General features: G+C 38.0%; 1 protein-coding gene across 3 annotated transcripts in view; it reads right to left on the bottom strand.

The window, feature by feature from the left end:
• Window positions 1–14,629, bottom strand: part of piezo2a (piezo-type mechanosensitive ion channel component 2a) — a 153,855-nt gene that overhangs the window by 78,255 nt on the left and 60,971 nt on the right. For all 3 annotated transcript variants that reach the window (XM_083543206.1, XM_083543207.1, XM_083543205.1), the window contains exon 4: window positions 5,673–5,715. In XM_083543206.1, the coding sequence (XP_083399332.1) occupies window positions 5,673–5,715 (43 nt within the window). The remainder of the gene's footprint in view (window positions 1–5,672; window positions 5,716–14,629) is intronic.

A 14,629-nucleotide genomic window follows, 5' to 3' on the forward strand; every position in this document is an offset into this window, starting at 1 on the left:
ACAATCCACCTGCTGAGCGTTTGCTTGTTCGAAGGGAGACCGCTCCTGGGAGGGCCATAGCAGATGAACAGCTGCTACGACTTCATCCACAGTTCCGTTCTGTGGACCGTCCAGGTAATGGGATGACCGAGGATACCTTGGGAACATACCCTGGTCTAGGGTAGTGGAAGGCACTGCCATGCCTGGAGTGAACTCCAAGAAAGAAGGGGCAACAGAAAGGGCTTAAAGGTCTCCCACTTTCTTAAGTAAGACCAAGAGAAAAAGTCTTGACTGTGAGGAACCTAGGTACCTAGGTCAGTGTCTCATAGGGATGCTCAGATAGGGCCTCCAAGACCATGGTCAAGGCTCACACAGGCACTCTAGATCTTACCAGAGGCCTCAGCCTCTAGCTAACGCAGAGGAAACGTTTCACCAATGGGTTCTTACTCAGCAACTGCCCTGTGAATGGGGGAAGCTGCAATGGTAGACATGTAAAGCTTCAGGGTGGAAGGATCCAACACCCTATAGCGAACTGTTCTTAAAGGAATTCCAGTACTAAGCCGACTGGTCAGGTAACCGAATTCAAGTGGTGTTGTTCGCACCAAACCGTGAACAGGTGCCCTCGTGGCATACGACTTTCTCATGGAGGGAGCTCTGAATTGGAGGATGGTCTCTACCACTTTGGTGGAGAGACTGGAGGCTAGTAGCTGTGCCCCCTCAGCCCCCATCTAGCTCCCGTAGCAGGTCAGCTTTATAGGCCTGCATCACAGCCATGGTGATGCTTAACCTGCTAAAGCATTAAGCTTACCCACCAGTGCTAGAGTAGTTTGAAGGGACCTGGTGGGCAGCACTAGGGAGTTCAGGGATGACAAAGCACACAGGGAGAGATAGCTAGCCAGCTTCTGTACAACCCGGGAGATCATCCCATAAACACACTTTTTTTTGGAAGGGGCAGGCTGAACAAGGCTTTGCCCAAGACCTGGACACCTCGGTGTAAGGATCCAAAACAAAGAAGGGGCAAACCCCGATGTGGAGGCAGTTAGGCAGGTTTCAGAAAGTACTCGTCTTACTGGAAGGGCAAGCTTGCTGCTGTTTGGCCGACCAATTTATCTCAAGCATAGGTCACTACCTCTAATAGCTCCTCGAAGGGGACTGGGTGAGGGTTTGTCTCTGAGGACTCGCAAAGCTCTAGTTCCTGAAGGTGAACTACCACTTCTCACCTCAGGAATCAAAATACCGCCAAGCAACCACTGCCCACCTCAAAAGTTAAACTAGCCCCTGCCTTACCACTTACCTCAATCTTTTTGTTGTTTTTTTTGCATCACTCTGTATAAACTCTAGAGACTCTTCTATGTGGTCCGAAGTTTCAGAAACAATCTGACACCAAACAATATATAATAATATATAATACAGAGGAGTCTAAGCACCCCTATTTAACATTCTGTGGTGTACACAGTGTTGGGCAATAACGCGTTACTAGTAACGTGTTACTGTAGCGCAGTTACTTTTGACATTAAATAATAATGTAACGCATTACTTTTAAAACAAATTAACCATTACCATATGGTGCGTTGTCCGTTACTTTTATAAAATGAATTAATTTTGGCTGAGGTGTAGCCTACAGCCTAACCTGTTTACAGCAGCGACGCATTGTAGGATTGGTGGATGCCAACCACTGTAAACATGAAGAAGATGCACTGTGGACGTGTTTCCGTTTATTTAAGTATGTGCGGCAGTAATGGCGAGTCAAGGCGAGAGTTTCTCAAAGTTGAAATATGCTCATTATTTCACTTTAGTTGACCATAAAGACAAAAACCTTTTAGTCAGATGTAAGCTGTGTCTTTCTGGTTCGAAGGTCATATCTCCTGCGATAGCAGCAACTCCAATCTGTCGAAGCACCTTCAAAAACTACATGCCTTGACGAAGCTAGGAGCTAACCCGGTGTTATGTTGAACATTGTTGATAGTTTTCATACTTAAGCTGTGAAAGGAACATTTGTAAGGGCTCAACACAACAGCTTTTATGATGCAGAAGCCACTTTAGTTTTTGATTCTGACTATATTATTCAGCTTGTTTTGTTATTTATTTCAGAAATCCTTGTAATATTTTCAGTTACTTTATGAATGAAGTACTGTAACTAGTAACTGTAACTAGTTACTATTTCTTAGTAACTAGCACAACACTGGGTGTACATGAATAAAACTACCATTTAGTACATTAGTCATTAAAATATAGGGTTAATGTTAACAGTTGATCCAGTTAAAAAGCATTTCATGTAGTAGTTGCAAATAGCTACTAAAGAAAACAAAGAACAGTGAAGTACCTGATGAAGGCTTGGCAGCATGCTTAACTTATTCTTTGAGAGCATCTAATTAAATGTTCTTCCTCATGCTCATAGGTCTTGAGGCCCAGGTTTATGTGGAGGCCATTTTTCACCAGGCAGCCTCTCAGACACTCTTGGCTCACTGGCATTCATTAGAATCATTAGTCATCCCTCTGTCTTCCCAACAGGGGAGAAGCCAGACAGCCGCCATGGTTGAGCCACAACAGGCCCCAGGAGATGCTTGTGGTGGTCAACAGACACACAACCAGTCAAATAATACCAATAATACATAATAATACCAGTCCAGCAAACACGATTATAAAGTAACAAAATGAGCCTGGTTTGAACGGTGCCACCTGTCTTAAAAACGAATCTAATCACATCTATCTGTTGCCAGTCATCTCGAAGAGAATGCCGCTCAGAGTTTTAATTTTGTGAAATAAAAGAGTGTCGTCTAGACTGCTCAAGGATGGTGCCTACTACAGAGTTATTTGTTTTTAAATTATAACTTTGATATAGTGACTTTAATCAAAAGTGAGAAAAGTGAAAAATAAGAAAAGTGGTCAAAAATCAAACCGGACAGCTAAACCAATTCTGTACATAAACACCACAGGCATATTTAAATATACACTAATAAATGAAACTGTAATATATATATATATATATATATATATATATATATATATATATATATATATATATATATATATATATATATATACACACACACACACACACACACACACACACACACACACACACACACACACACACACACACACACACACACACACACAGGTTCATTTATATATATATATATATATATATATATATATACAGTACATATTAGTAATATATAATATATTAGTAATTATAGTAATGTGCATTTACAGCCTCAAAATATTACTATACTTATGAAACAATTTATTTTTCAAACCATACCATGATCATTATCCTGGACACAACATCATTCATGTCTCTTTATGTTACTGCTTCATGCCATTGACTATTTTTACAGACTGTGATTAAATGTCACCTGAAGAGACAAGTGTGTGCCTTTAAACAACAATGAGAACAACAACAAAACATTTTGTGGTAGGGGAATAAAAAGATTGCTAAGCTTTATTTACTCAGGAGATTCCCTTACAGCCTTCAAGGTGATTTAAGATGCATGTTTTTTATACATGGATCTGTTTGACTACAGGCCAGATGTACTAAAATGTTTTTAGGTGGACTCTTAAATTAGCCTAAAAAAGTGTAGTTAATGCGGCATGCTTAAAATAACATGCACCTTGCATTTTCCTTTCTCACAAAGATTTTTGAGAAGGATTTGTCACAATAAGTGAGATGTTGTTGTACAAAGTGTGTGAAGAAATACAATGTTACTGAATTAATATTTTGTTTAATATAACTAAAGTCGGCAAGTAAGCGCTTTGAGCAATTTTTTTTTTAAATATGTCTGCCCTCTAAAACCAGAAAAAATGAACACAATGTATTTTATTTAGGACATTATAAGTAGTGTTGCTAAAATTGGTACTCATCCCCCTCCAGACATTCCTTGTTTTAATAATAGATTGCTTGTTTGTTTGTCTTTATCTTGTTTTAAAGTGCTTTGGGTTGCTTCTGTCACAGAGATCTGGCAACCCTTATCACCGCAAATATGCCACAAACTAGAACACCAAATCTCTCAATTTGCTAAAGCAATTCAACACACTAAGCCGAAATTTTGTGACATTTCGTACTCATTTTGTAAATGAAAAGAGCTGCAGTTTAATGTGAACATAACAATGGAATATAGTTACACACATTAATAATCCTTATGTAAAAATAAAGCACAATATAAAATTTAAAATAGATAAGGGCATTGAACACCTTTTCTTCAAAGGGGCTGATAAATCCTAGTTATGCTCCTATTAGTATGCATCCCTATATACAGTAACTGCAGAAATTCTTGAAGCTGGACATAAAACACTGAGGAATCCACAGCAATAGCGTTAGCCCTAGACACTTCCTGGTTAATGGCTAATGTGAGCGCTATGGATTCTTTAGCTTTTTCATGCAAGTGCAAAACAAATCTAAAGTAAGTAGCCACAGTGACACTGCGCTAACTTCAGTTTTTTTTTATAGCCCTGGTATTGTTGTGTATGTTTTTAAGTAATAATAATTATAATAAAATGCACCCAAAGTGCGAGGTGGAGACTAAACAAACTTGTGGTACGCCACTTAATATGCTCCTGGGAGAAACCATATTGTTCAACTATGTTCCGCACAAAAAATCGCATTTGACACGTGTACCAAACCGAAAACCATGTACTAATACATTTCGCTACGAATACGTGTACTGTTACACCACATTTATATACCGCAAGTTTGTTCAGTCTCCACCTTGCACTTTGAGTGCATTTATTTTTTTTTTTTGTGCAAAGTTTTATTAATATATTTATTTTATTGTAGTGTTATTATAGAACAGCAGCTATTGTAATGTTTTCCAAATGACTCAATTGTTCTGATGTCAGGCTCTTTTAGTATTAACATATCTTTCCCTTTGTTCTTTATGTCTACATAGTTGAACATTTCTATCATGTTACAGCATCGTCTATACTAAAACCTCATGCAGAACACATGCAGATGAAGATGTGGAATGATATTCAGCTTTAGTAATCTGAACTTTAAATTTAGACTCGAGGCATTTTGGGGCGGCAGGAAGTAGTGTTATGCGCAACTTTCTTATGTGTGCACATCTGGGCTTGTGTGTGTGTGTGTGTGTGTGTGTGTGTGTCCTGCTAAAACACACTTCCTCACAGTTTCCTTTCTCAAATAACTGGCTATTTTTCCTGTTCTTATTTTATAGCTCTGTTTACAGTCAAGGCAATATGTAAGTGTGTGTGTGTATGAGAGTGAGTGCGTTTGTGTGTGTACAAACAGTTGCACAAATACTCAGTGTGTGGCCCTTGCTTGTGGTTATGTGTATTATTTGGCTCTCAATTACAAGTTCTTTGAGTTGGCAGAATGTATGTGTGTGTGTGTAGAACTTTCTTCTCCTGCCCTTCCTCCATGTATCTTACAATTGTGTGTGTGTTAAGTTAGTAAAAAATTGTCAACTCCTCTAACATGTCTGTGCTTGCTTTGGATTTGATTCTGACTCATGCTTGGATAAAAGCAACTGCCATTTGAATAAATGTCCTTTTCTTCTCTTTTAATGGGTAAAATATCTCTATGCACGTCTAATATTCCGACTTGTTGTGGCTAAGAAAGTGTGGTCGCCAATGAAAACACGCAGATCAAAGCAAACAATAAATAGTCTGTTGTCACTGTTCGCGAGTAAACACTGTCCGGCTGAATTTATACTCTGGAGGCAACACACTCCTACCTTTCAAAGCCCAGCTGTCTTATTGATTTCTCCCATGATGAACCTGCAGGAGGGGAAAAAATAAGAAGCAGGATTTAGGCACAGATAACTTACGGAATATAAAATATAGACATACACAACTGCAGTTTTAGAGTGTATAAAGATAGAATAGAGATATACAGGATCTATAAATGTATTGCTGTTAGGTAAGGACAATTCTAGGAGAAAAACATTAAATTTTGTAGAATAATATTGAAAAAAATCTTAATATATAATAAAAAATGGCTTAGGGCATGGGACGCCTTTCTTTCATGCTGAGAAATCCTAGTTATGCTCCAATGTTTTTTCGGTAGTTTTTGCAGCTTTCATACATCATACATAAATTTTTTTAAAGAAAATGTTATATATATTATATACAGAATTCATGGTTTGGTAAGTACCTTAGATTTTAAGTTACGGTTCAGTTCCATTTCGGTTTAAAATTGCTTGCCGTTTTGTTATTAATGCAGCTTATTATATTTAACATTTGTGAACATCAGCAGTTTACATTTTTAATGCAATTTTAAATATAATGCTTGCTTGATTAAATAATATTTAAAATATTTTTTTATATATTTTATCAAAACAAAATAAAATAGAATACATCAAATTTATACAAAACATTTTTATCATGTTGATTAAATTGAGAAAAAATTTTAAATGAGCACAAATTAAATAATAAATAAATGGAAAAATCTAATCAAATAGTTGATGTGTGTTGTACATTTAACATTATATTTTCTAAAGATATTGTTCTACTTATTTCAGCATACTTTAACAAATGTCCTCATGCATGCGCAAAACAAAATCTTCTCTCCGGTATGGAGTGAGAAGCCATGTGTACCAATCCAAAAGCCCTGTACTGAAAAAAAGTTTAGTACGAATACCTTATACTTACTATAATAACGGTACAATAAATTCTATATATTATTAAAACTACTTCAAACTATTTGTTTTAATTTCTAGCTTTAAATGTTTTTTAGATTATTATCCTCATTTAACTTTTTTCTCGAACAAGAGCAAAATTATATGCTAATAGATTAAGAATACTACAAGCTTGGTAATTAATAATGTCCAGTAATATGTATAATGATCTAATATTTGGTAAATTGAAATCTTAGAATAAAAATACTACATATGTAAGAATATTCAAAATATTTTCACTTTGACTTTTCCCTTGCAGTGGAGAAATATTGTACAGAAGGGCGTATGAGATATACACACTGTATGTCGTGATTCACACCTCATTTACAACATTTCACTGATAGAAAGCATGTGTTTCAAATCGCAACACATACTCTGGGAGCCGAGCCTCTTTACGAGTCAGAGGCAAGCTGTCATCTCACAGGAGGCCATGCATAACACATCAGTTCGGCTGGGAGTGAGCCCAATTTCCAGCCTTTTTTCCCCCTATAGGTTGCTTCATCATGCGTGATCCCAAATGTGATCGCGAGAATAAAAGCACCGAAGCAAGCTGTCCACACATGACATACTGTACTTTTCTGTCATGATGGAGAGTTTGTTGATCGTCCTGGAACTCAGTTTGAGCATTCAAAATCGGGTTTACACGCATGCTCTCAGGCCCTCTGAACGCTTTAATGTGATGCTTTTCAAGAGTAATGAATGACAATTTCATGTAGTCCCTAGGTAGATATATAAAAAACAAAACATTTTTTTATCCTATTTTCTATCCACCACATCTGTTACATATACATGATTTCCACCGTATTTTTCACTGGAGGCCAAGTCCAAGGCAGATGTAAAATCAACAAGATGCATACAGTATATACAGCATATTGGTCATATTCTTAGTAAAAGTTATTCAAAAAGTTGGCCTGCAGTCACAATTTATAAATTTAAAATGGAAAAAAAAGAACTTGCACGTTGGATAATCCCAGAATTCATTATTACTGTATTGCTTCAGTATTAGGTTGGATAAAACACCATGAGAACACTTGCCTAACACTTTTTCTTGCATCCCTCTGAACTTGACGTGTACTGTATTGCTGCACATTAACATTTGTGTTATATAGTAGAGTGATTTTTCTTTTTACCACAAACAACTGCCCTTAGACTTCCATTATAAAAGAAGTTTTTTTTAGTATGGAGAAACATGCTGAAATTCTTGTCCGTGGTTTCCTCACATATGCCACAAATGCAGAGATTAGCTTTAAAAAGTGTGAGTGTGTTCATTTTCAGTAACCGCTTTATCCTGGCCAGGGCTTTGGTGGATTCAAAGCCAATCCTGGGAACGCTGCACACACCCTGGATGCCAGACCATTGCTGAGCACCATGTACAGACACATTTGCAAATAGAGTGGCCAGTCCATCTGTAAGCATGTTGTTTTGAGGAGTTAGAAGAGCAGAGAAAACCAACAAGGACATGGGACGAGCTTTTAAAATGCTGTAAAGACAGTAACCTGAGCACAGGACTGAACAGGGGAATCCTGGGGCTATAAGGTGGCAACACAACTTTGTAACACTGTGCCCCCCATTACAAATCCAATGCAATTAAGAATTGTTCAAACACTGTAGTCCTGTAGTGCACTTTTAATAAATGCTTCATGTCAAAATCTAATAATAAAATGCTGAAATATGAATTTAATGTCTTTGTGTGGCACTGAACTTACAGATATCTAAGTCTTTAGAGTTTACAAGAAGAAATATCTCCACATGAAGAGGGATGGAAAACAATACAACATAAAACAATACAATACATATATGTATCTGTTTATGAGAATTAATCACACAATTCATTTGAAGTAATAAAAATTGGTGGTGTTTTGATTATTTTTGTTAACTCTATTATTCTTCTCTGTAATAGTTAAAATAGATACAACTTAATTGCCATCGCATCGTACAGGTACACAGCGACAAAATGCAGTTTAGCATTTATCAGAAGTGCAAATAGGAGCAATTGAGCAAAGTGCAGAAAAATGTGCAAATATATGTACAGCATATGTGGATAAATGTACAGCAAATAAATATAAAGGCTATGGCAGTGAAAATGTTTGGGAGCTGGTGAAAAAGTACACTAAGAAAATATATAAAGATGTATATCAACATATATGTGAAGTTCTACTAGTGCAGGATGTGTGTAAGGCACACTATGTGTACAGAATGTGGGATATTACAACTTTCTGCTCTTAATTAAAATTGCTGTTGGTTTATGCTATGTACTTGTAAAGCGCTCTTGGGTGTTTGAGATGCATCAAAAGAATAATTCTAGGTGATCGAAGAGAAAATGCCCATGGTTTTAATAAGCTGAGTGCACACTCAAAGCTACACTTACACTGCACTTCAATTTAATATTATCCTCTAAAGAAAAAAGTTCTGTAGTCTTCTTTTCTTATGTGTATCACATTTATTGGGGTATTGCCTTATTTATGTATTAAACATTGGTCTCAAATGGCTTTCTTTTGTTGTGTAATCAAAAACATTCTTTTTTGAGTCTCTCTCCTCCACTTTCTCTCCCTACTTTTTCTCTCCACTCGCTCTCTCTTTCACGGAGTGTCTTTTTTTATTTGGTTACAGTTTTTTTTTCATGAAGTTACATAGTGCAGTGCCTCAGAGCAGCAATAAACCCGAGAGCAAAGCTGAAACCAGATCCATGAGTTACCTTGATTTTGGACCTGCTTCCTCCTCATTAATGCAAAGGCTTGAGTCAAGATTTACTCAGTCACCAGCTAAAATACCAGCTTAACATCCTGCCAATGTTTTTTTTCTATTGGTGTTGTGTGTACTTTCTGGTCAGTTTGTGTGAAACTTCACGTTTAGGTTTCTCAAGAGATTTAACTCCAATCTGGACCTTTGTGCGTAAGACTCCTGACTCGCATCTCCACCTGTAACCATTTTTCCTGTCCTTTCACCGGGTTTTTCTTTAAGTATATGTATAGTATTCTTGTCTTCCTGCTACTTTGTAAAAAAAAAACAGGCAAAAATGTGTCACGGTTTGACCAGGCGTCAGAAACTGGGAGTTACAGCACAGTGAAATTTGTTCTTTGCATATCCCAGCTTGCTCAAAAGCTGGGGTCGGAGCGCAGGGTCAGCCATGAAACGGCACCCCTGGAGCACAGAGGGTTAAGGGCCTTGCTCACGGGCCCAAGTGTGGCAGTTTTGCGATAGGGGGGCTTGAACCCCCAACCTTCCGATCAGTAACTCAGCACCTTAACCACTGATCTACCACTCCCACTTAACTAAATGTTTCCTTAAAAGCGTGAGCGTGTGAGCCTTGGAAGGAGGCATGGCTGGTGGTCCTCTGACATTACCCCCTTCTTCAGGGGCGGCTCTTGATGCCCCAATCCCACCTTTGCCAGGTGGGCCAGGCCACTCTGAGAAAGGCCTCGCAATCCATCCAGGGTGGGTGGAGGGAGTCTGGAGAAGGGAAGTCTTGGGCAGGCACGCAAAACCTAGGGCATGAGTAAGGTCAGGTGCCAGTGGCAGACACCACGGAACTTGCTGCGAACTGCCACTGGGTGGAACACCTTTGAGGCCAGGAAAGGTCTGAGGCAAAGCGAGGCCCCCTGCGGAGGTCTGGGGCGAAGCGACGCCCTCTGCGGAGGTCTGTGGCAGAGCGACGTCCTCTGCAGAGGTCTGATGCGGAGCGATGCCCTCTGCGGAGGTCTGAGGCAGAGCGACGCTTTCGGCGGAGGCGATGAAATAGGCACACTTAACTAAATGCTTCCTTAAAAGGGTAGCCAGGAGCATGGAAGCACAGTGAGCATAAAAGCATGGAAGCATGTAAGCACAGGGAACCAGAGAGGTAGGAAGTTCAGGTAATCTATGGTCGTAACTGGTAGATCGGACCCTGAGTGAGGGGGAATGGGGACCTTATAAAGGGGATAGGTAAATGGGGAACAGGTGTAGGTGATTAGTAAGAGTAGGACAGGTGTAGGTGATTAGTAGCAAGTGAGAGTGTGAGCCTTGGAGGGAGGCGTGGCTGGTGGTTCTCTGACAATCTTTACTGTACATTTAAAATCTGTAACTGCCAAGCTTTAAATATCATAGAGTGTACTTATATGTTCTGTTTTCCGACCTAATGATTTTATTCTGTATACAATTATAAAAAGCACTGTATGACTAACCAAAAATAGATAGATAGATAGATAGATAGATAGATAGATAATAAAAGAACTAGCTCCAAATGTAAAAACAATTTTGACATACTTCCCATGGTAAAAGAAACCATCCACAAGCGACCATAGTTTATTGCTACGTTTAATATTGTGGGAAGAGATGCTGTTATTTTTTAGACTCTAACAGCTATAAACAGAGAACTTTCTCCCTCAGAGAACTTTGTTGTCTTTAAGCTTATAAGCCATTAAGAAAAAGAAAAATTTTCAATGAAATGATGAAAACGGAAAAGAGCAAAATCCTAAATATTTATAGAAACAAAACATATAAACAGGCTTTTTTTTTTTGTGTGTGTGTGTGTGTGTGTGTGTTTGTGTGTATGTGTGTAGGAAAACAGCTACAGGATCTGCTCAAGGCCTTGGTGCCGAATTTAAAGACAATAAAGTTTAGGAATGCATAGAACCCAGGATGGAGTATGAGATCTAAATAAAGCCTGTTTAGTACAGTGAGTGCTGATTTAATAACAATGCTCTATACAAAGAATAATAACAAATATGGATATCAATGGGTCTCTTGGGCAAATGTATAGACTTCTTGTTCTTTGTTTTGTTTAATTTGATGCATGAAAGTTAAATGTGCTAAAAAATACTGCACTGTCATGTAGCGCTACAGTGAGAAATAAATAAACTGGGCGGTCACTGCCTTTCCTCTGAAATTGTACGCTTTTGTTGCTCAAATACCAAAGAGTTCAGAAATTGTTTTTATAACAGCACCTGCGGCGTAGTTGTGCTAAAACCAATCCCTTGCAGAAAGCAAGTGGTTTCTTATTGTTGAAACACTGCCACTGCCAAGGCGGAGTGCATGCCAAAGCTCGGCAAGGAGTGCAGTTTAAAAAAAAAAAGCAAAGGAAAAAAAATGAAACCAGACTTTTTATAGGACTAGAGAGAACATTTTGACACCAAATCAGCACAGACAAGAGAAACCAAATGCGCAAATATAATTTTTTTTAAAATCAAATTTCATCTAACTATAAACACCCTAATTAAAAGTCTTTTTAGTCTTTATGTATTACATGCATTTCACATGCACTATATGGAAAAAGGTTTGTGGACACCTGACCATAAGATTTGTATGTGCTTTTTTGAACATCCCATTCCACATTTAGTTCCCATTTGCTGTTATAAGCACCTTCATTATTCTGGGAAGATGTTCCATTAGATTTTGAAGTGTGGTTGTGGAGATTTGTGCGCATTCAGCCAAAAGGGTGTTAGTAAAGTCAGTTACTGATGTAGGGTGAGGAGACCTGGGGTTGAGGTCAGAGCTCTATATAGTAGGCCACTTAAGGTCTTTCACTCCAACCCATGTGAACCATATCTTCATGGAGCTGGCTTTTTGCACAGGTGCATTTGCATGCTGGAACATGTTTGGGTCTCCTGGTTCAAGTGAAGGAAAACTGTAATGCTACCACCTCCAATGTGTCCTATACAATTGTGTTTCCTCAAGTAACAGTTTGGGGAAAACAACATTTGACTGGAAAAGTCAGGTGTAACCAATACTTTTGTCTATACAGTGTATCCATATACACACAATAGTAAACGTATAGATATGCATTGTTGTCACTGTCACTCAGTGTAATGAATCAGCAACATCTTATAGTAAGAATAAACCTAATAACAAAATCAATATTATGTTTTGGAAAGCATTAAGACTGTAAACATCTACACAAACTACTGGAATGTCTGTGAACGAAATTCTATCCAAAACCACTCCACCTTCCCGAGATGCACAAATACAGTACAGCCTCTAGTGGGAAACGATTTAAATCTGGTCTTTGTTAGAATGCTTCATATAAATATAAATATGGGCGAGAGTGCAGGCATATTTTTAGACACTGTGGGTTGTGTGTCCTGGGGAGGATGATTCTTATCTTAAGCTTTTTTCTTTTCGTAAGCTGTTGATGACACCAGGACACTTTGGGACATTGCTGTTATTACTACTGGCTGCTTTTCAACTTGAGGACGGTTAAAAAAGTCAGGATTATGGAATTGAACCAACACTACTGTAGCTTACACATGTGCCAGAGAGGCAAACAGTGGCTTATTAATTCACACTAAGAGGTCACAACAGGAGGGTACATTAACATGGGAGTCTCACAAATTTTTTTTATAAAAACAGCCTTCACATTTCACCGTAAGCATTTTAGATTGGCTGGAGATGTAAAACTGTGGCAAAACTTTTTTTTACCATCTGGGAACTTGAGACAGGAACTGTTTTATGTGGTTAAGTATTTAGATGGTGTCTAAGTGAAAAGCAAAGAATATAATTGCACACAGAACCTCTATGGTATAATTAGAGCTGTCAATCAGTGCAAATATTTAATCGCGATAAATCGCATGATCGTCATGAGTTAATTCATGGTTAACCGCAACTTAATCGCACATTTTTATCTGCTCCAAATGTATGTTAAATTGATACTTTATAAGTTTTTAATTCTCTAATCAACATGGGCATGGACAAATATGAATGCCTAATGCAAATGTATTTTTATTATTAGTGACATAGAGCATGAAAATAAAATAAATGTAAATGTTTTAATGTAATTATGGTGTTTTAATTTACGTAAATCATCAGGACACCTAACAGAACTTTTGCTATGTTTCCACACGGACTGTTTTAAATGCCACATGTCTAAATCATGGCAGAATTTGCTGCTTGATTTGAGACTTGGCGCATCAGTAAAACAAATGTGTTAGTGATTAACTGAACACGTTAACGTTAACATTAACAAATGACAGCCCTAGTTAAAATACACTATATGGACAAAAGTTTGTGGACACCTTACCATAAGACTTTGTGTGTGCTTTTGGACAGCCCCCTTTGCTTTTATAAGAACATCGACTCTATGAAGATGTTCCACTATTTTGGGGGTTTCAGTGAAGTCAGGTACTGATGTAGGATCAGGAGGACTGGAGGTGTCCCAATACTTCTGTCCTTATAGTATATATATATATATATATATATATATATATATATATATATATATATATATATATATATATATATATATATACAGTGAGGAAAATAAGTATTTGAACACCTTGCTATTTTGCAAGTTCTCCCACTAAGAAATCATGGAGGGGTCTGAAATTGTCATCGTAGGTGCATGTCCACTTTGAGAGACATAATCTAAATAAAAAAAAATCCAGAAATCACAATATATGATTTTTTAACTATTTATTTGTATGATACAGCTGCAAATAAGTATTTGAACACCTGTCTATCAGCTAGAATTCTGACCCTCAAAGACCTGTTAGTCTGCCTTTAAAATGTCCACCTCCACCACATTTATTATCCTAAATTAGATGCACCTGTTTGAGGTCGTTAGCTGTATAAAGACACCTGTCCACCCCATACAATCAGTAAGAATCCAACTACTAACATGGCCAAGACCAAAGAGCTGTCCAAAGACACTAGAGACAAAATTGTACACCTCCACAAGGCTGGAAAGAGCTACGGGGAAATTGCCAAGCAGCTTGGTGAAAAAAGGTCCACTGTTGGAGCAATCATTAGAAAATAGAAGACGCTAAACATGACTGTCAATCTCCCTTGGACTGGGACTCCATGCAAGATCTCACCTCGTGGGGTCTCAATGATCCTAAGAAGGTAAGAAATCAGCTCAGAACTACACGGGAGGAGCTGGTCAATGACCTAAAAAGAGCTGGGACCACCGTTTTCAAGGTTACTGTTGGTAATACACTAAGACGTCATGGTTTGAAATCATGCATGGCACGGAAGGTTCCCCTGCTTAAACCAGCACATGTCCAGGCACGTCTTAAGTTTGCCAATGACCATTTGGATGATCCAGA

The sequence above is a fragment of the Silurus aristotelis genome (genome assembly GCF_946808225.1).
Source record: "Silurus aristotelis genome assembly, chromosome: 1".
Classification (NCBI taxonomy): domain Eukaryota; kingdom Metazoa; phylum Chordata; class Actinopteri; order Siluriformes; family Siluridae; genus Silurus; species Silurus aristotelis.